The sequence below is a fragment of the Aphis gossypii genome, chromosome X (genome assembly GCF_020184175.1).
Source record: "Aphis gossypii isolate Hap1 chromosome X, ASM2018417v2, whole genome shotgun sequence".
Classification (NCBI taxonomy): Eukaryota; Metazoa; Arthropoda; class Insecta; order Hemiptera; family Aphididae; genus Aphis; species Aphis gossypii.
In genome coordinates, this window is record NC_065533.1 from 30,251,640 (window position 1) to 30,279,360 (window position 27,721).

Below are 27,721 nucleotides of genomic sequence, written 5' to 3' on the forward strand. Positions count from 1 at the left end.
ACATATATATTCATTTTACAATTTAATTATTAACTTTTTATCACTACGATGTACTTGGTCATTCTCGAATTACGACCTTGAGAGCCCTCCGACAAACAGGAGGAAGGTAACAGCGCAAATTTAAATAACTTAATAATTATATATGATAGGTGACTGTATTCTACAACATTTATAAGTGTAAGGAAGATTCCCACAGATTCCGGCATTTATTCAAGGCTTGTGTCTCTTATGTTTGCCTAGCATCTCATTTATCAAAAGTACTTATATACTTTTATTTACTTTATTATTATAGATATTATATTATATTTTTATATTCTTCTATTTTTGCGTTATTACATGACTTTAATATAGGCTTAGAACTATTTGTTTTACACAAACGTGATTAAAAATGTGTGTGTGTATTTTTTCTAAATATATATATATAATATTATACTATTAACAGACAACAGTAGTCTATTATTTCTAATATTAAATACTGCTAAATAAACTAAAAAAATTACTGTACTAATTTCGAGTGGTAGTATTTAAGTCCGATAGGTTTGAATTAATTTCATATATCTATAATGAAAAATGTGAGAGATAGTATTTTCCAGTTCCCGGCGTATTAGTTTATTTGGTTTTATGTGTAAAGCGTTTTGAATTAACGCTTCAAATTACTTCTTTATTACTATACTTCTCGAATAATTGTTCGGTTGTCGTATTTGCAATAGTTATATGCCGTTTGTCATTTTTAAAATTTGTTTTGATTTATTTACTACATTACTCGTTGAACATTTTTAAATACATGAATAAATACAATTGAATTTTGAGTGAAAAAATTAGTGTGAATGAGTTCTTTATTGTTCTATTAGTATAAGCTCAGTTTTTTGTCGTCGTTTAATCATTATTTTCAAATTGAAATTTTTATAAGTTTCCGCTTTTCGGAGGTTTTCCTATTGACAGCAAACACAAAAAATATCAAAGATGCATAACATTTAATAAACAAACTATATAAATATTACTATATCTCTATATGTATAAGCTATTAAATTAATAGCCACATATTCATACAACACTGTTAAATACCTATAAATGATGCAATAGCAGACGGAACTTATTTATATAATCAATTAATTGTGTTAGTTGTGTAATAAGTAATAACTATTATTCTAGTTTTAAAAGTATTTTTTTTCTTAATTTAGATATTAAATTATGATTGTTAATTAGATAGGTACTATAATAAAAATTGAGTATTGATAAATTATTAAAATAAATAGAAATACTTAGTTAATTAAATTTATCAGATATAAATATTACACTCCGTATATTATGCTAAATGTAGGATAATTTTTCCCGCAGCTAAATTTTGTGTAATAATATATTTTTCACATAAATTAAAAAAAAATTATTTGAATATGATTTTTTTGTTTTATGTTTAATTTTGTGTTATTAAGTACAACAGAATAAATTTCTGTAAACTTCGATAAATATGATTATAGATGTACCTATATAATAATTTCGATTGATTATTGTCCATTTGAAACGATAAAAAAAAATAAAATAAATACCTAAGTTATGCTTACAATATTTTACAAAAATCCTTTGCAATTGTAGTACTGTATTAAACAATAAAATTAGATGGTAGTGTAGAAAAATGAAAAATGTAAAGACACTGTAACAACTGATCAAATGATTTAGAACGTAATATCCTGTACCAGGAGTAACCAATTAATATTTTTGGGAGTCCATATTTGGAATTTTGAAAATTTTTGGAGATAATCAAAATTCAAAGAAAATAATTTTAACATGTTATATAATAATGCAAAAGTAACATAGTGGCCAAGTGGTGTTAATAATAATAAATGAAACAAACCATAAAATGCAAATAAATTATAACTCTAAAAATAAATAGAAATTGGGTTACAATTAGTGAGAAATTTGACGTATATGATTTGAGCTCGCTGTATATTTTCATTATAATTTTAATGTGTTCGTCGGTAAATCAGGATCTGAACTTGCACTTAATATATAATATTAATTTTTTAAAAAGCGAACCCAGAGACATAATATTATGTGGAACCAAATATCGTACACATTTTCAGTATCAATTATTTTAGCGTCGGGTCGTATTTCTTTTCACAAATATATGTTAACCAAATTTATCATAAGAATCAATTTCAGTTTATAAATACTTTTCATTATACATATTTTTTAAAACATAATCAGTTTGGAATTATGTTATTTCCATTTGAATAGATGTTTTTTATATTTATTTAAATTTAATTTTTTGGACAAAAAAGTTTAATTAGAAAATAAAACTTCCGAAAATGACGTATTGTCATAATGATCATATTATATTAACATCATTATTTAATAATTGACACTAGTTAATACATACAGGTTTATATACAAACTTTACCTACTTATGTAAAAAAAATATGTATTTCCTGTCTATCTATAGTAAATTCTTCAACATTACATGCACTATTTAATTAAACAGATTAATCGTTTAGAAATTTTGTGTTTATTTTTAAAAAAACTAAATTTTTATCAAAAGTATAAAATTATAAATTATTTACGTACCTCTCACGTAATAAGCTAATACCCAAAAAAGTTTTAGTACGTCCAATATTGTGTATTGTCTTTTCTTCAAAGTCATGTTTATACGATTTTCTTAGTATGAATGTTTTTTATTTACTAGAAGATTATAATTAAATAGGTAAATTTAATTATATGTTTTTATTTTTATATGGTGGGGGCTAAGGATGGCTATATCCCCCCCTAAAATTATGTCAACCCACCTCAGAATTCTATGTCTGGACTCTTGTCAGATTTTCCATAAGGAAAAAAGGCTATAGCTCATCCATATGAATTTATCAGACTACGCCTATGATTCAGTGTGTTTCTAAAAAAATCAAAGTTGAGAAAACCTAAACTAACATTTATCATGATTTTTTTAGTTAATTGTACCTAATTCTTGAAAAATATAATTTTATCGATTTAAATAAAACATAAATTTAAAATTATCTACGAAAAACATTAATACCTACCTATGGTTTTATCCAAGATTCCATAAACCTATTAATCATTTATTAGTTAAATATTATTACAATCAATTAAATTAAATGGTTACAATCAATCATCAACTAAAATATTGTATATGTTTTATTTACCTAGTGGAAAAAATTATCAAAATGTTACAAAATAGTGTTACTATTACCTAGGTATTACGGAGAACAAAAAACATGTAGGTAATAAAAATGTAAAAATAAACAAACCTTCTAAATTATTAGGTGTATAAATAATTACTATTGTGTTAAATCTCAAGTTGTGTAGATATTTTTGATTATTACCTAATTATATTATAAAATTATAATTTAATTGATTAATATAGGTTTAATTACCTATACCTCAAAAACCATTACTATGATATTAATATTGTTAAATATGATCAAATTAAATGTCAAATTTTTTATGATAAACGTAGGTACCTATTTAAAATTGAATTGAATAAAAATGACATAAACTGAGAAAACAATTGTTTTTGGTAAAAAAAAAATTGTGAGATAAGAAAATTGTACTTTTCATATATAGGTATAATATATATGCACAAGTAAAAAACTATTATTACCTCCATATGGCGATGCATATTATGATAATCTTATCATTTTTTTTATTAAAAATTGATAACTAAAAACAGAGTAGGTGACTAAACTATCAGAATTTACAAAAACAAGTTGATAATATTATGATATAATATTGTATTACTAAAATACGGGTTTTAAAATTCTCCACTAGTATAATAATTAGGCGGGTTCCTGCTGAATTCAAATTACCTACGTAACATATGAATTTACATTTAATTTATGCCTATAGTCCAAACGCGACATTCACAATCGTCAACAAATAATGTGATTTTATATAATAATATCATTTATGTCGGATCAACGAAATCGATCTCTCTTATTTTCTCTTAATCCGTTCCCAAACCGTGATATTTAGATGCTTGCACGCATATTATTATTGTAATAACCGCTCGCTGGACTACGGTCGATCATCATGGACTTTTTCATTAGATGCGTAACTGGGATATTATTATTAATCGTAAACATACAACTAACCAATTACATTTGTCAAGGAGAACCAAAGAAACAACCTCATATTGTTCTCATTGTAGCCGACGATCTGGTTAGTATTATAATATTTAGTTTATGTTATAGACAAATAAAACTTCTATATTATGGAGGTAGGTGTAATTCAAACTTAATAAATTAATAAGCAAGTTAAATCTATAGCCTATACGTGTCGACAATTTATTTTTCCGGTGTTTTCGAATGCATGCGAAAATTATTATCAAGATCGAATTACGTGCGCGGTTTTCTCGCGATAGAGCCAAGTTTATGTGTGCCATTTTTTGCGATAGAACTGATTAGTACAAAATATTATGAGCGACATATTTAATAATTAGTTAAACCAATCAGATGTTTGAATACCAACAATTTTGAAATTAAAAAAAAATAAAGTAGTTATTCAATAATCATACGTTATAATGATTTGATAAAATAATTGCAGTACAAAGATTGTAGAAATTGAAAAAAATATAAAAATTTTAAATACAAAATCGAATTAAATTAAAAAAAAAAATACAAGTAGATAGGGAAACTTACAAAAAATTCATCATTATTTTTTTTTTTTTATTTGAATTCTAATTTGTATGTATTTTATTTTATATTGATCGTTATAATTTAATTTTTTATATATATAATGTTATAATCAAATCTAACTGCTATTCAATAATCTCGTATTGAGAAATTTTACTTTAAAGTATACAGAATTTATTAATATATATTTTTACTCTATGACATATTAAGTGTAGATTGGCAATCAATAGTCGTTTGTTCAAACTTTTATACCCGTAATTTTAACCTGACGCGAAAAATACGTAGATGCTATTCGGTTATTGTCGACCAAAATCGCTTTTTCTTATGGCATGCAATTCGGATACGGCCTATTTAGTTTTGTTTCATATGCAATTAAAATAGGTGTAAGTTCTAGTGAATGTATTTAAAAATTTAAATTAAGTGTACCTCGTCATTCAGCCGGTCACTGTAATTGATGTGTTAAATTTGAGTTCAATAATAAGTCATAATAACATATATCAAACTTTTTTTCGACGATTTCCCATTAGATTAATTTTTTTAAAAATCGAATAATTCATATTACTTATGCCTTATAAAAGCTCAAAATAGAAAATTATAACATACATAGGAAATGCATTTATAAACAAATAAATTAAAATTAAAAGTATCTACAGTTAATTATTTTTTAATTACTCCAAAGAAATAAAATTGATTTTGTCGAAAACTATTTTGTATAAATATTTTTGTTATTTTAATGTTATTTTCGAATAACAACGGTAACTCACAAGCATAGATATAAACCTCTCATGCAGAAAATCTATGTTTTTTTACTGCTCCAAAATACACAGCAAAAAATAATAATAGTAAATACTAAATGGTAAAATAAACTTATTTATATACTTTAGTGTTACCGCTCATAATCTAAACGCATTGATATAAATTTTCATTATTTTGAAACGATATATTATAATCAATAGTATTTATTTAGTACCTTGGTATAAAGTATAACGATATACCAGTTCTTAAATATTATCTTGGTATCCATTTATTTCTAATAAAATGATGTAGGTATAATTTATCAACTTATACATGCGGATTCCACATAAAATAATACTATACAACTATACAAGAATCGTCGAACCGACATTTTGATAGTTTATAGGTTTTAGTTTGTTTATTTCGTCATAAATGTATTTAAATAGCTATTTATTTAAACCCTAGGGTTGGAATGATGTTGGATTTCACGGATCTATACAGATACCCACTCCAAATATCGACGCACTTGCTTATAACGGTATGATATTGAATCGTCATTATGTTCAGCCAACGTGTACTCCGTCGAGGGCTGCTTTACTTACTGGAAAATACCCGATTCGTTATGGTATGTTAACATTGTCTATAATAATTCTTAATATAATTATATTTGTTTATTGACTGTAGGAATACAGGTAAGCATGTTTAGGTAATTAAATTATGTCTCAGCCATATCGATTATTTAGGCATTTAAACATTAATTAACATTAATAATTATAATGTATTAATATTAATTTATACGTCGTCAGGCTTTCAAGGTACACCCATTGCTGCCGGCCAAGCTTTAGCATTACCAACGACTGAAACAATTTTACCACAAGTAAACACGACTGTATATTTGTTTTACATTTATTTTTATTTTTGTTATAATTTCATAAGCTTGAGTAGAGTTATTAAAATAATTTTTTAAAATTAATTTTCAGTATCTGAAAAAGTTGGGCTATTCAACACACTTGGTGGGGAAATGGCACTTAGGTTATTACCAAAAACGTTTCACCCCCACACAAAGGGGATTCGATAGTCATTTTGGTTACTGGAACGGGTATATTGGTTATAGAAATAGCATACACGCTACGGTAAGCATAATTTGTTTACGGCTTATCAGTTTAAGTGAAAGTATTTATATAATGTATTTATTTATTATAATACGGTCGTTTCTAAAAATAATAATATAGGATACAATGAGTGGTATCGATGCTAGGCGTGGATTCAAAAGGGCAGGGAATGAAATGGACCACGATAGGTACGCAACTGATGTTTTCACAGGAGAAGCCCGTAAAATCATAGAATCAAGTAAACGGAAAAACACGAAAATGTTTTTAATGGTAAGTCATTTAGCTGTTCATTCTGGAAATAGAGGACCAAATCATTTGGAAGTTTCGAACAAAACCTACAACGACGAGGTATTTGGTTATATTAAAGATGAAAACAGAAGACTTTATGCAGGTGAGAACAATATTGTTGATTGTTGTACTTAGTGTTTATCTTATTTTACTTAAAGATTATTTTTTACACATTTCCCCATGTTTCTTAAACATTTTAGTAGAGTATATATTATATACAACTTACTTATTTATAGATTTTAAAATATTGTTTTAAATTCAAAAGAATCTTTATTATTTCGACTGTATTGACATATAGGTGATTTTAAATAAACAAACGCAGTACAAGATATAATTGATTAAAAAATTATAATTTACGTAGATACACATGTACTCGCATTGTGCGAGTAAACAAAAAAAAAAAAAAACAACGTGCTAATTTAGTTTGTGTGATAAATCTTCCCGTTACAATAATGTAGAAAGCAGATTTAATTTTTACAATTTTAGAATTAGAATAGTTTGAGGTTAATTATTAGGTACTATTAACTAGTTGTGTATATAGGGATTAATTTCAGGTGGGGGGGTTTAGGTTTAAACGGTTGAACCCCCCTATATATGCAACTGCTATTAACAAATTTTATATACTCTACATGTGGCTTGTGGTCAATAATACAATACATACAAATTATAATGAAACATAGTGTATGCATTTTAGGAATGTTGACTTCGTTGGATAACTCTGTTGGAAAAATAATAGAATCATTGGACGAAAACGAAATGCTAAAAGATTCTATCGTAGTGTTTATGTCCGATAACGGTGCACCAACGGACGATCCGTTATGGGGTCATGAAAACTTTGGATCCAATTGGCCTTTGAGAGGAGTATGATTGGTTTTGTGATGTTTTTTAAAATATTATGTACTATGTAGTAACATGGTTTACGTGTTATTTTATTGTTTCTAGTAACATGTGAGAAATTTTTAATCAAAAACAACTGATGATTTAAATAATTATAATTATTATTTTTTTTTTAAATAGTTAGGAAATTCGTAAAATAACAATAACTCGCAATTTAAGATATAAAAAAAACATTAGTTTTTTTTAGTTTTAGAAACAAAAATGATAATTTACCATGAAGAAGAAACGATTAACAAATTAATATTTTGTCAATAACAGATATTTTCTATTAAATTTAGAAAAAAGGATCAGTACTTGAAGGTGGAGTTCGTGGGGTGGCTGCGATGTGGAGCCCATGGTTGAAAGAAAAAAACAATGTTTCTGAAAATTTATTTCATATTACTGATTGGTTGCCCACTTTATATACGGCTGCAGGTAATTAAATTAAATACACTTTGTATTGATTATTTTGTATTTATTAATCTTACAAGGGTACATAATTACATAAAGTTTAAGACTGGGACTGGACTTAACTATATTCCTTCGTGTATGCTGATTAAATAAACCTATGCCACAGCAGATAGAAATAATATAATTGAAGTTTGAAAGTATAATAAAAATCACATAACACATACCAGATATCTAACAGCTAACATTCGATTGATGGATATATTTTTTTTTTTTGTAAATAAGAAGTTACATTTAGTTAATCATTTAACTAATGCAAAACTTAACGTTGCATATTAAATTTATTATTTAACATTTATTCTTTTTATTTAGTAATGCATATAAAATACCTTATCAAAATTATATATACATACAAATATACAAGCAGTTATCTAAGAGGTTAATTATATATTTTTTTTCAAAACATAACATAATACGCACCTAGGCGCTAAAAATATAATTGCCATTTAAACAATATTGCTTGGTTATATTATTTTATACATTATCATATTTTTTTTAACTTGTGTAATACTAACGTTTTTTTAGATATATCAATAAATTTGTCTAACATAATTTTAGTATTATGATGACATACCACGGGTAATAAGGCTAATTTATAAATAATTTAGTCTAACATACCCGAGCGTGATTGTTGGGCTAGCTAAGATCTATATTAATTAGTATATTATTAATTTTATAATTTACAATACAGTAGCCTAGTACCTTGAATTTAATATATACTATTTTAAATTATAATATAGTTGGTACTTAAATTTTAATATCCCATGTTTATTTTCTCAACATAAGGTATTTGAGCAATAATTATTATTGTTGTATGTCATTGATCTCGTTTATACATTTGATTGCCATACTAACTAGTTTTTCTGCATTATAAAAGTTTATTCATTATAGATATCAACCCTCAATATTATTATTATTTTTTTTTATCACAGGTTTTATGATAAAAAGAAAAAAAGACAATATAACAATATGAATAATATATGAATAAGTATATATTATACAACAATGATGTTATGTCATAGGCATATAGTCAAAAATTTAATTTTTATGCAATTTCACAATCTGCCTGGACATTTAGTTAAATGCCTATTTCAAGCCAGACATATAATTAAAATAAAACATTTTGTATTATTTTAAACATTTAACTGTATTTTCTATTAATTATTTATAGATATTTATTATTTATATATATATATATATAAAACTATGTATTTATATTAATATATAAAACACGCGGGCATATAAAATTATATAATTAATTCCATGCCCATCGTACTATTGTTTTTAGACTTAAATCATAAATATATATAGGTACCTAATTGCTAATTATAATTAGTAAATCTATATAATATGTGATAGTCCGAGTATAAAAAATGATTAAAAAGGTTATATTATAATTATAAATGTTTTTTAATTTTTATTTATTACCTACTTGTTGTTACATATACCTACTTACATGTTATTGTTTTGTGGCATTTGCTGGAACATTTAATATTTTTTTTTAAAACATAATTCAAAACTCAATATAGAAAGGTTCTCATACAACCAAGTAGGTAGGTACCTATGTTAATTTTACAAGGTAAAACTAATGGAACTTTTATTTTTATTTAATAAGAATATATTATAGTAATAGTACTCACTATTCACTACTCAGTAAATAGTACTTTATAAGGCTATTTGGTATATAAATATATAATATACTCATACTGTCGTCTACATCTATCATACCTAATTAGTAATTATCTATATTAGCCTATATTAGTACCAATGGATACGAAATTAAACATATTTCATATACCCACTTATTTCAAATATCCATAAATAATCCTACGCAATAATAACGTGATTGATTTTTTAATTTTAGATTCTTAGCAGAACAATGAATATATTGATATTACAATGATGGGTGTTTTTTTCTGTTTTTCATCATCTTTTGGAGCAGTAAAAATGCTTTGATTTTCAATTTTGAGGTGGTGAAGGGGGGAACGGAAAAAATTAAAATTAACAGAAGAAATTGATTTCTTTATTTAGTTAAAATAAATTCTAAAACAAATAACCGAATAAAATTAAAATTTTCAGTGTTGATATTATTATTTTCCATACATGATATAGTTTTCAAAATATTTTAATCCTTTTTAAGCAATTTATGGACAACTAAAAGTAAAAATATAAACGCTAGTTAAAATTCTCACCTGATCTAAATGCTCACGTATATATGAATATGATGAGGTTCCTCATAAGTTGTTCATTTACCAATTAGAAATTATCGATAATACATATTAACAATATTTGTTTATAAGCATCTAAATTTAAAATTTGAAAATTATTTTGTAGTATACAATTTATAAAAAATATTTAAATTTTGAAAATGAAATACAAAATAGGTTATTTGTATTAACTTTTATTTTACATGCATTTTAAATTCAACATCATGAGAAATTACAATCTACAAGTATAAAATTATTTTAAAGGTTAGGTAAATTATTGTAAAATCTACAATTATAATTATAACTTTCAAATTATAAATTTTGACACATTTTTACTAAAAACCACCTTCAAAGTTTAATACCGAATTTTTGAAAATACAATAAAAAGTAAACAAATTTTTTTACTGTCGAATAAATTTATTCTATGCTTCGGATCAGAACCTATAATATATTCTATAATATATATTTTATAAATTATAATTTTAATAACTGTGTTATATAAGTTTATTAAATTAAAATTAGAATGAAATGTTGTGATCTCACAAAAATTCTAATTTTTATAAACAATTGATTCATTTTTAGGTGGTGACTTAGAAGAATTAGGTGATATTGACGGTGTTAATCAGTGGAAAAGCTTAACTGATACTTCAGAGCAAGTAAGATCAAAGGTTTTAATCAATATAGATGAAGCACGAGGAGAAGAAGCCATAATTTTCGACCAATGGAAAGTTGTGAAAAGTAAAAAAATTATAAATAAATAATAATAATATACCTAATTAGTAAATAAAAAAGTAGGTTAAGTAAATAGGTAAATAATAGTAATAAATAAAGTTTATATTAAACGTTATTGTTAAAGTTTTAAAGCTTAATGAAGTAATAGCTACTAAAATACTTTATTTAACAATTGAAATTTTCTAAAAATTAAATAATATACTCAAATAAGTATAGTGCATTGATATTCTAAAATATTTTTGCTACTATGTTCAAAAATTTTTTTTTTAATTTTTAATTTTTTATTTATGTTACTAATACCTATTACTAATATGCGAATCGCAGTCAATTATTGAAAGGTTTTCTTCTATGTATGTTAAACTTAACTTTTGTTTTGCTTTTAACCTGCACCATTACAAGTATAGGCCATAGTTTTGTACGAACACTGTTCGTGTGTAGTGAAGTTATTTTCAGTATTTTATCATACACTCCAATTATCAATTAAGTTTGTTATTTTTTTTCATATACTTCTCACATAACAACAATCTGTTTAACAAACTCGTATTTCAATATTTCATTGTATTATTAAAACCTAAAATTCTTGTACTATTCTAGTGTTCAAATAGTGACAACGAAGAACAATATATTATTCACATAAATCATAATTTAGTTAGGTATTAGGGTTTTCTAAAATACAAATATGTTTATGTGTGGTTAGGTTATCTTTCGCTTATGCTATTACCAATTCATTAAACCTAAGCACTGTGATTAGAATTGACATAAACATATTTTGATTTGTACCTGTCACTCACTTGTGAACGTGTTCATCTCGTGTTTTAACAGGTAACCGTACGAGTAACTTGGCTATCAATCTCAAGTATAGCGGGGATCCTGGTAACGTAGGACCAGAATATGATATGTCCGGCATAATGGGAAGTGCCGTCGGTTTGCATCTATCGAAAATCAACTGTTTGACCGGAGACGTTTGCATGAACACGTCGGCAGCGCGAGATGTATTTTACGTTTCCCGTTCGCGGGCCAAAGTCGACGGTCAAACATGTCCAGAGCGCGTTTCTAATCTCGACCCTGACCAACAGTACGAGTGTTTTGACGGGTACTGTCTTTTTGACACCGTCCAAGATCCCTGCGAGTATCGAAATGTGGCTGAACAGAACCCTCAAATGTTGGACCAGATGATTGACATGCTGAAGCAGTTCAAAGGGGAAATGAAGATGCAAGCACCTAAACGGATAACTGATCCTGATGCGAATCCTAGTCGCTTTTCCGGTTATTGGGAGCCTTGGCTGGAACCCTTCGTCAAAAATTAAATATAATTTCCGTAATCTCAGTATTATTAAAATGCTATTATAATGTGTTTATTTTAAAAATATTATATTTAACGTTTATTATTTGAACGTGATAATTCCTAGAACTGCCATGCTAGTCGGATTTAAAATTTTTTTTTGCATTTTATAGCTATATTCTTCAAGAAGGTTGTAGGCTATTTAAGATCACGCTACGATCATTAATAGCTGAAATAAAATGAAAAAATCTGAAAGAACGCTAAGTGAAAACGAAATAATAAAGTGTGCGGGTGATAAGACGCACTGAGTCGGGGGGTCATAACGACTACAATGCCATTTATGATGTAATAAGTTTTTAAAAAGTCCTTTATAAAAGATTGTATTTTTTACGAACAACGTTGTACAATTTTAAAGATAACTATAAAAAAACTCGTATGTGTAGCGATACCGTTCATCCGAGGCCGTATTGCCGCTTAGGCTGTTTATAGGCTATACAGCCTACTCCCTACAGCTACAACAAAATAGTATATATTATATGATGTAATATAAAGTCTAAAAATAACTTCTTCAAGTCTAAGAAATAAAAAAAAAAACTAAAAATTAAAAAACTTTTTTTTATGGGCAAGCTTTTATACAAGTTTATTAAACCAAGAGCTTGAATCTTTTTCCACCAATTTTGTTATACTTCAAGGATATGAATCTTCATGTTACATCTTTGATATTATTTTATGACTTAGTAAATTCTTTGTTATTTATTATAATTGCTATGATACCCAAAAGTGCAGAATTAATTTGCGTTTTTGAATTATGAACTATGGTAGTGGGTTAAAAGCGCAAAAATAATGTATAGCCTGATACAGTATATTTTACCAATTTCACAACAAATCGCATCAAAAGTTATTGCATTTGTCTGCATTTTATTGTAAGCAAATCTTAAGTCATGTACATTATACAAACATGGAATTTTAAAACACACAAAAAAAATTTCTAGATTGGAATACTTGAAAACTGTGGTCTTCAAATTTTAAATTTAATTTTAAGGGTAACTAATATTATAATCAAAATTGTGATACTAGTAAATTTAAAATGATACCTCTCAAAATTATAATTTTAAATTTTAAAATTTGTTAACTGATTTCAATATTAAAAATATTAATACCATTGTAAATCCCTAATTAATTAACATAAATAAATATTAACATAATAACTACTATTTTAATAAAATACACTTCATTTTAGTAAAATTGATTTAGGCTTATGGTATATTTATTTTTGCGCTTTTGGGTTACGTTTACGCCATATTTTGGGCTCTTAATAAATGAAAAAGGTTTAAATCTTTAAATTCTCTCAAATCTAAGACAATGCATAACGTATAAATAACGTACCCTCTTTGGTGTTTAAAAATTAAGGTGGATAGATAAGTTATATCAAGTAAGTAATAAATATCCAATGGATATATTCATTATTCATTATTCATATGGACATTATCCATTCTTAATCAAAAATTGGAAATTTTATAAAAAAATTAATTACCTAACTCAATTAACTGATATTAGATACTTATTAGAATTAACTAAAAATAATTTAGTCTAATTATTTCCACTCTCGTGTAACTATAAGCAATGAATTCAAGTACTTAATAAGTAGACCTTTTAAATTCCCTAAAACAAATACCATTAAATGATAATAAGTAATTACCTACTCGGAAATTATAAGAGATAAATAACCAAAATATACATCTCCTATAATATATATATATTCCTTCAAGCTTTATTACTATTTACTTATAGTTACCTACAGTATTCCTTTGTTTTATTTGATAGTATACTATCTGTTTTTGGTCCAAATTAACCAGTTCGACAGTAATAATAATTTGTGAATAATTGATAAAACTAGAAGTATGATATTAAAATATTCAAACATAATTGTAATTCGAAAATTTCATTTATTTGTAATTCATCATGATTAAAAATTGACATAAAAAACACTCCAATATACATGTAAAGGTACATAGATTACATAGATTAGTAAATTACATGTTTATAAAATAAAACGTATAGTATAATCACAATATTTTAATAATTAACATTAAGAATACCATAATATGAGTGCAAATTAATCTTACTTTTAGTTATTTTTAAAATTAAAAAGTGCTAAATTTAAAATTATAAAACAAATTTAAAAAAATATATATGTTAGATTATTAGGTACTAGCGCACCGATTTTTGTTATTATTATATAAATACAGTAGAACATCGATTATCTAAACATCAATTTATCGGACTAGAAAATATTTTTATTTGTGTATTAACTGGTTAATCGTAATCGTTGATTATATTATAACCGCCTTAAAATCAATAATTTGTATATTGTCACAAATTTTTAATTTTATTATAAATAATAAATAAAATGTATATAGGTACATATTATAAATATATAACTTTTAATGTGTCATATTTCAATAATTATATGAACCATCTTTGACGATAATTAGTCCAGATAATCGGTGTTATATTTTGTGTTTAAGTATTTATGTTGTCATTTTTGCGAAAATACATACCGAAATATTTAACAAAATATCTTTTTACAGTTTATTGGTTTTTAAAATTTAAATCATTTACAAAAAAAAAAAAAAAAAGTATATTGAATATAAAAACAAACGAACGGAAAAGTTATTTTTGTAAATATAATAGATTGCATGATGGAATGAATCTGTTATAATAATAATAATAGACATGATGAAATCAAAAAATCAATTACCATTTTATTTATTTTTATTGATTACGACGTTCTATAATTTATATTATGATTTAAGATAGTTTGAACTTATTTTATATTTTATACAAAATCTCCTCATCTGAGTTTGGTCCCAAATATTAGGGTCTAATCACAATTCACAGGTAGATACTCTGATACTACAATAGTTAGGACCGGGATTATTTTAAGGAAGTAACAAAGCATCTTAAGTAAATATACAATACGAACGAAAAATATTTAAAAAAATGCTATATATAATAATGTTGAGGTGGGGCTATAGCTCTCATAGATTTTGTGCAAGTTACGCCACTGATTGATGGACACTTGTCATTTTTCTAATTTCTCATAACTTGCTACTAGCTATTTTAGTCGGATTTTACTTTTTTTGGTATTTTCTAATTTGAAAAATATCAGTGGCTCAGTGCCAAATTATTATCTCAGAAAACATAATGAATACCTTTAGAATTAGTACTGCTATAGCTTTTATGCCATGTTGATATATATACGGAACATTTTACATTTCTCGTATAGATATTGAAAGATAACTTTGTAAGAGTTATGGATAGAAAATTTATAAAAAATGTTATTACAGTGTATCAGTATAGTACTCACCAAAAGAAAATTAGGGATCCAATTAGGAAGCAACCCACTAAATAATGATTATTATCAATATGTCAATGAATAGATAAGTATTAAAATACGGAATACCTAATGTAGACATGCAGGTACTTGATGATAAAAATGCAAGGACATTTAAATTTAATATTATTTTTATAAATTTAAACGAAACAGCTCAAATTATTTTTATTTTAAACTAGTATATAAAAATGTATAATAAAGCAAATTTAATTTATAATGTTTATTATAAAATCTAATAATTTAAATAATTGTTATAAGTTTAGTATTAATTTTAATTTTAATAAATTGAAGTAAATATTCATAATAAGTTATTAATATAAATTTTATTAGCTAAATATTATTAAAAATTCTAAAAAAAAAGTAATTTTCTACTCTACTCGTATTTAAAACCATATTATACTTACTTAAGTTTATCATTAATAAATAGTTGTCTTAATATATTTGTACCTTAATGCTCATTAAACGGAACTAATAAATGATAATATGATTTATTATGATATAATTAATGAGATTATTAAATATTTTACATTACAGACGTATAGCAAATAGCAGTGTTATTTGCTATTGCTCCATGTATTAAAATTTGCATACAGAAATTAAGAGTATCATAAATATTAATATAAATAAAGTCATTATGAACTATGTTTAGATACTCGTAAGTCGTATTATTTAAAAATTCAAAATACATGACGTCATACTTAATAACATGAATAATAATGGCAGTATGTTATTATTATTATTATTTTTTTGTTTTATTTTTTTAGTATTGTTCTATATCATTTTAAAATGTTATACAAGTAATCAAGAAATCATATTATCAAAATTAAAAATTATAATTAATTTAGTTTAATTAAGCTAATTATAAGTTTAACTATAAAGGTGTTAATAAGTTTAGTAAGTTTAGTAAGTGTGTGGTTTCTCTTGGATTCTTCGTTGTATATCAACGGATTCAAATACATAGTCTATGTACTCTATGGCATCCATCGTGGTCTATACATTATCGCTGTAAAATTAATAACATACCATATATTATAATTAACAATATTTTCACATTTAAAAATCTTTAAAAACAATTTTTTATTGAATAGATGTTTATTGTATTAATATATCTCCTGAAAAATGTCGAATGCCTATTTATACAATTTTAAATTTATAAAAGAGATGTGTAATAAAACGAAATGTAAGATATCATTATTGAAGATATATACTGTAGGTAATATTGGTTTAATAATGTATTGTTATTTGTTAGTATAATTAAATTATCAATAAACCAAAACAATTGATGTATATTATATATATGTAAAATTAAGACAAAAATAGACTATGATGGCATTGTTCAATGTTTATGTATCACAAGTACGTTTCAAATTTCTGTGTATCTATCTTATAAATAAAATATAAATATATATGCAATTATTTACATATAAATTATGTGAACAATAACAAATTATTCGAATACCGATATATTACATGAGTATTTTATACATTATATTATTAATAAAAATATATTTTCAGTATTTAGAAAAATAAACTAACAACACTGATACAAACATTTTTTTATACAGATACAATTAGATATGCAGAACATAGATATTGTCTTTTTAATAATGTTGGGACTTGGCAACTTATGGCAGGGTATGAGATACTCTGAGGTCATATTATATCAATTTATTTTTGAAGGGTACCTATTATTGCGTTGATTTTACATTATTAAGAGTGTTTTCATATAGTTTTGGGACATTTTAATCCGGACACTAAAGAAAAGTGGTAATTACCTTATGTCGCTCTATCGAATATCACACATTGTTAAGTTATTCCATATTAAATTTCTTTGTCACACATATTTTTCGACTTATTTTTTTAACATTTTTTTTATTATGCTTTAGAGTTTAAATTTATATAAAATAAATAATATAATATAATATATATATAGTATGGACGTTATAATATAAAACGTTTAAAGACTTACGTGGTGGTAGTCGTAGTAGTGGTCGTGGTGGAAATCGTAAACGAAGTCGTGGTGGCATAAAATATGGTGGGGGTGGTCGCATTACAATTACTGATGTTCGTGGGTGGTGTTTTGCAGCCTTGTCTGGATTTTGATGATGTGGTTCTACTGGTGTTAGTGCTTGTTGTTCATTTCCTTGTATTTTCTCTATTTCAGAATCAGACTCGATCTAAGGAAAATAAATATATGAAATTTTAAAAAAGAGAAAAGTACCTAATAAAAAAATGGAATGTTGTTCGTAAACTTTGAAATGTTATGCGAAAGTTAGACTGGGTTTATACACGCTGGTACAACGTCCTCTTAAGAATTTTAAAATATTAATAATATTTAAAAAAAAAGTTATCATAGAAAACTCACTCAGCGATACAGTAGGTAACTACGAGTGTAACTCATCAAAGAATAAGTTATAATATAACTAATTACTAATGAATGTGCTAAATTTGAATTCAATGATACAACATTGCATGTTATACGAAAACGGTTCTGAGCAGAGACTATTATTTTGGAACTTTATAATAAATATTCAATAATTTGTTTGATATTTCAAAATTATGAGAAAATTACATACTTTTTAGTGGTTAAATAACTATTAGGTATATGCTTATGTGTACTGTGTAGTGTGTAGTGTGTACTCACTGTACTCGTAAGTATCACATAACATTTAAGTCGTGTACAGTTAATGCAAAATTTTAATTAACTGCACTACAATATACCTATGGTAATTTAATTCTTTGTAATACATTTCTTCCTATAAAGCTTGCTATGGATATAACTTTATAAATTGAATTAATTTAATGATTTATCGTTCCGTGAAATCACATACATATATCCTTAACTTAATATCTATTGGTTTTATTGCATTATTTAGATCAAGCCAATAACCAAGATTGTACCTATGTATACTTATTGTACAAAGGAAATATAATCATTGTAGATAGATACCTTTCTAATTCTTCTATTCAGATGATCAAAGTTGTAAAATTCAGTATATAATTTCAGTTTTAAAAAAAAGAATAAGTCAAACTACCTATAAATTTAAGAATTGTTACCATATATTTGTAGGATGTGATTAACATCATAAGATGGATAACAAAAAATGTTATGTAGGTATTTGATTTTTTTTTATCAATTCATACAAATTCAATACAATTTGATATTGATAAACCATAATATTGTGCATCTTCAGTTTTGCTCTAGTATTCTTAAATAATGGCACTAACTTATAACTTTAAACTTTATTCAGTTTATTCCGAAAAAATACCTTTAAAAGTAAATTGTATTAACCTCAACTCATATATTTAACACGCATTTAGGTGTAATACTAATATTAGACGTGTATTTAAATAATAATAGTTAGTATCTATATATTTACCTCTCTAATTGTTGCAGTACCTACTAGTACTAGATAAAGCTGTATGAAAACCAGCACGATAATTTGACTATTAATAAAATGGCCACAATAAAATTGTATGAATAAATATATTTAAAATAAAACTATATTTAAGTGGACTAAATTTACCATTTTTTTTTTTACATTATTCCGTTCTTCCTTTATCTTTCTATGTTGTCTATATCTTTTCATACGCTCTTTTCTTTTTAGTTCAAAATCTGATTTTGAAGGGAATGAAGAATGATAATTTCTTTTAAATACATTTTCTTTCCACCTTGGTGATTTATTTCGTGATCTCGATCGTGATTTTCTTCTCATTCTATCTCGTGATTCTTGTTTGTATTTATTTACATTTTCTTTCCGCTTTGGTGATCTCGATCGCGATTTTTTTCTCGTTCTATCTCGTGACTCTTGTTTTTTTTTAAGTGAATCCGTACTTTTAGACTTACATCTTTGTTCATTACATGATCTAGAACGCGATCTATTTCTATTACCATGATGTGTTTTATGACGATTTTCAAATGAATCTGTACTTTTAGACTTACATCTTTGTTCATTATATGATCTAGAACGCGATCCATTTATATTTATATTTTGTGTTTCATGATAATTATTAGTAGGAGACGTAAATTGTTGCTGATGTTTTGTCACAAATGAATGCGTACATCTGTTATCATATTCCTGTTGATCTTGATCACTATATTGCAACGTATTTCTTACTGCACACTGTGTCAGATTATGAGATGTAAAAGTACCAAAATCTGTGTCTTCAGATAGTAATAAAGTAGATGAATAACACGAAGAACTGTTTAATTGTTTTGATTGTATTGGAACATTATAATTAGGTAGATCTCTATTAGGATTTTCAAATAATAGGATCCGATGATTTGTTTTAGTTTCGTAATTGATTTTAATGTCCGATCGTAGTAGGTCGATTGATAAAAAAGCAGATCCATATTGTGGTCTTTCTTTACGGCATACATTTGGGGTAATCACCAATTGACGGTCTGGTGATTCCGAAAGCCTCTGATACGGAAATAAGCTTTCTATAAATTCTAAAATAAAAAAAAATTAAATTTAAGCAAAAATATAATAAATATAATTTAAAACTAGATTTAAATAAAGCATATTTATTAAAACTGAATTAAACAAAAGAATTCTGTTCTATTTTGATTTAAAAATAATAGATTAATTTATAAATTAAAATTACATTTCAATTAAAAAAAAATAATAATAAAAAATAATAATAATATTTTAATTTGAAAAATATATAAAATAACATATTATTAATCTTCAAGTTTTTAATAATGTTTTACGTTTTTATCTCTTTTTCTTCACTATAAAATAAATCAAATTTTTATTTAGAAAATCACATTTTCAAATTAGGTAAATTTATATTCTAAAATCAAATTTTATCAAGAAGGTTAAATTGTTCAAAATTAAAAAAATAGACAACTAAAAAATTATTCATAAAAAAACTTTATTGTGGCTTATGTTAAAAGATACAATTATTAATACCTAACAAAGTCAATTTTTGATCATAATTAGCGGAATCAATATTATGGATTAGGTATTTAGAGTGATGAGTAGGGTTCGGAAGTTATAGAAGCATAAAAAGGCAATATATGCGTGCAAATATGCAAGAAAAAATTATAAAATATGCATAAAAAATATGAAATATGCAAAAAAATTTATTTATATACTTATTAATATACACGAAAAAAATTCTAGACATATATTTAAAAAAATTGTATTATTTAAAACTCTTATATCAGTTAAATATATAAAAAAATTAAAAATATGGCGCGTTACCGATCGGCGTTTGAGATTTTATTGAACTGAAAGAATAGTTATTAGTTAAATATATAATATATTTTCATTATTTGTGAAATACGAAATAAATATAATATGTTGAATAATACCTGTTAAGTTGTTTTTCGCTTTACTAGCGTTGTGTTATGTAACATTATTTAAAATAAATTGGTTAAGAATGAAAAAAAAAATTAATTTTTGTAGAAAATATTAAATATGCGAAAATCAATGAAAATCGACGAAATATGCACTTTTTCTTTAAAGTTATCGAAATATGCAAAATATGCATTTTTAATTTTCAATTTTTAAACTCAACATTGTATAGCTCGGAGTTCTAGCTTGGTCTGTTATAATTCGACAGCATACAGAACAATAATATGCAACTCCTATAACTTCCGAACCCTAGTGATGAGCAATATAATATTTTATCAAAGGCTGAATACATACATGTCTGTATTATACATTGTTATCGACTACCTATTATATTACCACTATTAATATTATATTATTATTTACCACTATTGACCTCTGTGTATACCTACTATATACTTAACAATGATGTGAAATATACTTATTACTTAATAATAATAGTAAATAATAGTAATATTAAAGTACCTACACCATTTTTAATTATTTTGGAAATAATACTATACGATTGAATTAATTATGTTGCAATTAATACATATAATTATACATTATTAATTATTATATATAATTACCTTGAGATAATAGTTCGAAAATTTCTCCGTTATCTGGTAAAGCATTTGTCAAAATCCATTTTAATATTTTATTTAAAACCATATGGCACTCATAGTCTGAAACATATAAATATAAAAGATTTTATAAAAGTAATTTTTATTTTATTACAAAATTAAATTTATACATAGATTAATTTTATACGATTTGATAAGTAAATTTTAATTTTAGATTCTTAACGAAGTGATAAATGTACCTATTGATTTCGCAATGCGATGTATGTTTTTTCTTTTAGTTTAAATTTTGTTAATGCGCCTGTGTTCAGCATAGATAACTTGTCAAAATAATGCTTCAATTTCAAACTTCGGGTGTAGTTTCCGATGGCAAAATGAATATATTTTATGCATTAATAAAGTCAAAAATAAGAATTTTTGAGAAAATTGGGAATAACAAAAAAAAGTGACGGAAATCGGGAATTTTTATGCAAAACTAATTTTCGACAAAATCGATTTCTTTATATGGTTATAACTTGTAACTCAAAAATAAAAACTGTAAATACTTGAAATACACACCAAATTTTTATATTAGTGTAATCTACTTATATACAGTTAAATTTTTAAAATATTTTGGCATTTTTTTGAGTTATTTATAAAGAACTGTAAATTTTAATTGTTCAAAGTATTTTTTTTTAAATGTACATAAAAAAAATTTGGGTGCTCAAAAAAACTCGAAAATTTAATGCAAGGTTTCTTATAAGTTGTTATTATTATAGTAAAAAAAAATCAAAAATTGTAAGACACAATTTTATTTTAAGTGTTTAAATTTCCAATTTTCACGAAATTATAAGTAATAAGAAAACTCGAAACATCATATTATCATAATAGGAAAAATTTTATGTGCGTTTGAATTTTAAATGATTACGAAATCGCGTACGATAACGATTTATTCTTAAATAATTTTAAGAATTTATTATTATTCAAAAAGTATAAGTCGTAGATATTTGAAAATTTCACCAGTTATTTAGATTAGCATTTTCTTTATGTGATTTAATTTTAAAAATGTTTCGCTTATTTAAATGCTATTTATAAGCATTTGAAGTATTCGTTTTTGTTTAGATTTTTTTATTAATATCGATAACATATTTTTGGCTGAGTTAAAATGCTTGAAATTTAATACAAAGTTTTTCATAAGTTAGTCTTATAGTGATTCAAAAATTATAAGAATACATAGGCACAATTTTTCTTTATTAGCGTTTGAAGTTCAATTAATATTAACAACAATTCGTCAAAATCATGAATATTTGTAAATTTTTTTGTTGTTAATATTTATAAATAATGTTGTGTAAGAAGATAAAAATTAAAAATGTAATACAAAATTTTTCATAAGTTTGGCTTATAATAATTATAAGAGAACTTAAGCGTTGACCAATAAAAAAATTTCATTTTAAGTTACAATTTCTACGAAATCCAAAATTTACTAATAAAATAACGATTACTATTAAATAATTTTAGATTTTTGTTATAGTTAAAAATTATTTGTCTAAGATAATTGAAACATACACCAGTTGTTTAAATTGGCATTTTCTGTGCATGATTTAATTTTGGAGTACTTAGATTAGTACAACCATAAACCGTCTTCTTTACCATCCAATGGAAAATATACTTTGCTGACAAATCATCTTCGTTCAAAATTGTTTTTCGTATACAATGTTATAGGTACCTATCATTGGATTCAAATTTAACACACCCATTATAGTAACCTACTCTATGTCCAAGGTCAACTCGATCGGAGATGCTCGATTGCGTCCCGAATACTGATAGTCATATTTTGTCTCAAATATAAATATCCCGATTAAGTCCAGACGGTGTCCCGTCAATAGATGATTAGCGGTCAAATTATTGCGCATAATATGTAGATGCATATGTTTTAAATATAAATAGAATGAAAATAAAACAATATATTATGTTGCAGGGATTTTGAAACCACCATCAAACATTTTTTTATAAAGATGGAAGTGTTAAAATTAAAAACAATAATTGTTTAGATTATGATAATTGAATAATTGAAGATTATCTCAGCAGTATAGCACATAATTTCCAGCTACAGGTATCATATTATCATATACCTAGTTGTCTAACTTATAAATATCGTCAAATTTTTATATTATACCTACTTTTCTTTAATTGTGACTTGTAATATTTATTACTTACTTTAATGTTTGTTTAATTTTTTTTTTTTAAATAATTTATTTTATTATTATTTTTTTTTTTAATATTAGTATTTAGTATTGTAATATATATTAGTATTGTCAAATTGTTTATACAAGTTTTATTAGTTTAACTTTAATTTTAATATTTTTTCTTATAGTATTTTTTTTTAACAATTGTTTGATTATTGAATTCTATACGATGCTCCAAATAAGAATTATGAAAAATCTCTCTCGATAAATTTACGCACTATAAAAATGTAGGTAGATACTATTTAATATTTATACAAACTCCAAATTGGATGTTTCCTTGTTTTTTAATTTTTCAAATTGAATTTGTATAATTTTTTTTTTTATTATTAATTTTTTTAGTTGTTTGTCTTTGAGTACAAATAATTGACTGTATTTTTATTTTAGAATCTGTTTGGCATTGTTTTAAAATTTAAAGAAATTTAAGTATACTCGGATGTGAAGTATAAAATAATGAATTTAATTTCGAATGAAAACATATTTTTATCAAAATACTTATCAGATACAATGGGAATATTTATTCATTTTTATAAACAACTAAAATAGTATTTCCTACCAACTATGTATAAGCCGTAATCAGGATATGTAAAAAGGTAAAAAGGTTACTTTGGGTCGCGATCGGGCGACGCCCAACTCGATACCTACTATGCAGCAGAGTATTACCCATCTGATCACCATTTTTTTTCTTGTGCCAATCTACATAAAATGGTTCAACTTCATAAAAATCCATAAGTATGTACTATTAAATATTGATAGTATAATAAATATATAAGTTAAATTAGTAGTCCGGTCATTTTTATTTACTTATCTACTTACTTATCAGTTTATTAAGTACGTTTTAAACTTTGAAGTTGGTGTCTAGTAGAAAACAGAATTTATTAAATACTACGGGTGTCAAATGTAAAAAAAAAAATCTTTATACTTTTCAAAAAAACCTTACAAAACAAAAATAAGCTAAGAAGAAACGATATTTTTTACAGGAAATTAATTTTGTTTGGTATTTTGTACATGCTATGATATTCAAAATATTTTAATGAAATTAGTCTTATTCTTTTTGAGATATTTTTAGATATTTTAAATTTGATTTTTTTTTCAATAAACATTTTGCTTGGTTAAAAAACTTGAAATTTTATAGAAAATTCCTCTTGATAATATTAAAAAAAATTAAGTATAACTTAATAGATATTTGTTTAAATTTAGAAAAAATTGAAAAAATTAAATATTTAAATAAGAATAACGGTTTTAGGTATTTCGTTATCGTTTAAAAACCTCTAAAAAGCCTCTAATACCGAATACTCTTGGACACTTAAATTGTGTTCATTATTCAGAGATTAGTGTATAAAAGAAAATAGAACTATTTTCTACTTCCACTAATGAATTGGTGTTCATAATTCGGAGATTTTTTCATTGGAAAGTAGTGAAAATGTCTTTATTCCCCCAAAACTATAGTTAGTTGCACTGTATATACAAAAATATATTTAAAATATTTTTTATTATAATTTTGTGTGCTCTAAATCATTAATATGAAAGTCCGGTTTGGACACAGTAAAGAAAATTATATGAGCATCTAAGTAGAAATTAATTATTGTGTGGTTTACTTGTATAAAAAAAATCATAATTTTTATAGTAATAATCATCTGCAATTATGTAACAGTAAGTAGGCAATACACCAAAAAAATATAAAACTTAAAACTAAAAAAAGTTTAATTACTTGTATAAAAAGCAATAAATTGTTTCATAGGCCAGTACTTTATTTTATTTCAGACATCTTTCTTTATCACTAAAATATGAATGGATGATTATGTCCTTTAAAGTATAAATACCTACTTTTTTCCCGTTATGGCGTATTAAAGTCCGGGAGTAGGCCCGGAGGCCTAGTTCGAACGCCTGTTTGGCAGAATTTCTAATGGGGCACCCGTAGGTTTCTGCCATGCCCCGGGGTGGGGGATGGCGGCACTTATTCTTCGGACACCGTGACTTGCCCGAAGAAAAATGCCACCCGGTGACCGCGGATCGAACCAGCGACCGGCTGCGCCGCAACCGACGCCTTAGATCGCACGGCCACCTCGTCCCCCACAAATACCTACTGATAATATTATCATTGGGAATATTGTTTTCAGATATGAAGATACAATTATTTTTTAATATTAATGAATGAATCGATTTGTTGAATTAAATTAATATAAACTAAAGCATTTACAACTAACATTTAAGCAATTTATTAAGGTCTTAATACTAGCGGAATTTCTACAAGCTCATTACAGGTAAAAAAATAAAACAATAGGGTTTACAATCGCCTATTACCAGTACTATATTACTATAGTCAAGACAACGAAAAATGAGTGCTTTCCGTCATGTGCCAAGTGGCAGTTTTTTAGTAGTGGTTATCAATATTTGAAACAAAATGGTATGGAGAGCGATAGCTGCACTATGTTAAGAATCATTGTCCATAACGAAGAATATGAACAGACTCCTTTATCTCTTTTTTCGTTGCTCCCTAAAGTAATACTATAACGCACAGGAATCTGCCGGATAATGGCTAAAAACAGTGGCGCCGTACCCTATATACAGGTGGGGCGACTGGTTGGTGGGTGGTAGGTGAGTTGTTAGGGTGGTTATATGTAGGATATGATTGTGAATATGTGATTTATAAAAATAACTCGTGTATATTGAGTATACTCGAATACCAAAAATTATGTTTTACATTAATTTTACGTTATTAAAGGGCAAATAAGTCAGATGTCTGGGTGGGGTGGGTATAAATATTTGTACTTTGCCCCATCTATAAAAATTGACTTCAGCACTACTGGCTAAAAGCACCCGGTTTTAATACGTCTTCAATTTCCATTACCGATCACTGTATACGATAAAAAAAAATTATTACTTGTACTCTTCATAGCATTAAACAATTCATCAGAATAGGGTTCTGCGTCCTTGATGGATTTTAAGTAAGCGAATGTTAGGTTCTTCCACGATGATAATTTATGAACCAGTTCATCCCATGCAGCTTGTTGCGTTACCTTGTTATGAAATTCCATATTGAATAGCAAGTACACGCACAATTTTGAAACAAAGTTTAAACGGAAGAAAACTAATTTCAATAAGACCAATGTTGAAAAATTTCGACGAGCGTTCGACAAACAAACCACTACGTTCCGCTGTAATTTCAGTCTTTTAAATGCATCGAACGAGCCCCAGTGACGTCATTATTGAGAATAAATCAATAAACCAACTGGTCGTCATGGAAAACACTGGTGATGAAAATTGGAACTATATTCATAAGGACGACAGGCAGAAAACATTGTAGCGGGGGGGGGGGGGGGGTCCGTCTTATCAGTAAAAGAGAGTTATGAATACTGTTGGTAGTGCGAAACAGCTGCGATACGATATTATTATGATATAGTACGACTGAAGAGTCGACGCGGATTCTGCGACCGACCTGCCGAGATTACCAAAGTTGCCACCGCACAGTTTATATTTTTGTGATATATGTATACGTACAACGCAATCTGTCGACGATGAGAAAAGAGTAAACTGTAAAGAAAACGAGCTTCCCGAATATTATTCCAAATATTAAGGGTTGTCCTTACCGAAAAAAATTTAAAAATATCAACATACGATATAAACGCGATTACCAATGATAGGTACTATTATAATGATAATGCGTTGGTTGATTAGTATACTGAAAAGATTGGTAATTATGGATTTAGAAATTATTGTAATGTATGAGAATGGGATCGAAGGCGATTCAACAATAAGGCTATGATACAATTTTTTTTATTAAATTCTGAACGAAGTGATGAATGTATTGATTTTACAATGATGTATGTTTTTTTTGTGTG

General features: G+C 25.6%; 2 protein-coding genes and 1 long non-coding RNA gene across 4 annotated transcripts; 1 reads left to right on the forward strand and 2 right to left on the reverse strand.

Moving 5' to 3' along the window:
• LOC114123259 (arylsulfatase B-like) lies at positions 1–12,446 on the forward strand. Of its 2 annotated transcripts, none has more exons than XM_050205957.1 (9): positions 1–106; positions 5,841–6,000; positions 6,182–6,252; positions 6,356–6,508; positions 6,608–6,878; positions 7,470–7,636; positions 7,951–8,086; positions 10,909–11,064; positions 11,881–12,446. In XM_050205957.1, exons 2-9 carry the CDS (start codon positions 5,916–5,918, stop codon positions 12,363–12,365), a joined length of 1,524 nt encoding a protein of 507 aa, XP_050061914.1. In that variant the 5' UTR covers positions 1–106; positions 5,841–5,915; the 3' UTR covers positions 12,366–12,446. The 2 variants fall into 2 exon arrangements, with proteins under 2 accessions (XP_050061914.1, XP_027841964.1); XM_027986163.2 differs by lacking the exon at positions 1–106 and adding an exon at positions 3,729–4,167.
• On the reverse strand, positions 484–5,283 carry LOC126551786 (uncharacterized). The gene is made up of 3 exons (XR_007605670.1): positions 5,067–5,283; positions 2,563–2,676; positions 484–932 (listed from the first exon to the last, which is right to left on the reverse strand). It is a non-coding gene; the product is annotated as an uncharacterized LOC126551786 (long non-coding RNA).
• Positions 12,447–16,132: 3,686 nt separating the features above from the next.
• LOC114123249 (pre-mRNA-splicing factor CWC22 homolog) lies at positions 16,133–27,107 on the reverse strand. The gene is made up of 5 exons (XM_027986151.2): positions 26,764–27,107; positions 21,667–21,762; positions 19,265–20,190; positions 17,707–17,914; positions 16,133–16,740 (listed from the first exon to the last, which is right to left on the reverse strand). Exons 1-5 carry the CDS (start codon positions 26,915–26,917, stop codon positions 16,709–16,711), a joined length of 1,416 nt encoding a protein of 471 aa, XP_027841952.2. The 5' UTR covers positions 26,918–27,107; the 3' UTR covers positions 16,133–16,708.
• Between the last annotated feature and the right edge of the window lie 614 nt (positions 27,108–27,721).

Coding starts and splice junctions, on each gene's coding strand:
- LOC114123259 (XM_027986163.2), top strand. CDS start 4,039: ATGGACTTTTTCATTAGATGCGTAACTGGGATATTATTATTAATCGTA. Junction 6,253..6,355: donor CTGAAACAATTTTACCACAA/GTAAACACGACT, acceptor ATTAATTTTCAG/TATCTGAAAAAGTTGGGCTA. Junction 6,879..7,469: donor AAACAGAAGACTTTATGCAG/GTGAGAACAATA, acceptor TATGCATTTTAG/GAATGTTGACTTCGTTGGAT.
- LOC114123249 (XM_027986151.2), bottom strand. CDS start 26,917: ATGGAATTTCATAACAAGGTAACGCAACAAGCTGCATGGGATGAACTG. Junction 20,191..21,666: donor TTTCGAACTATTATCTCAAG/GTAATTATATAT, acceptor TTTTTATTTTAG/AATTTATAGAAAGCTTATTT. Junction 16,741..17,706: donor ACTACTACGACTACCACCAC/GTAAGTCTTTAA, acceptor TTAATTTTACAG/CGATAATGTATAGACCACGA.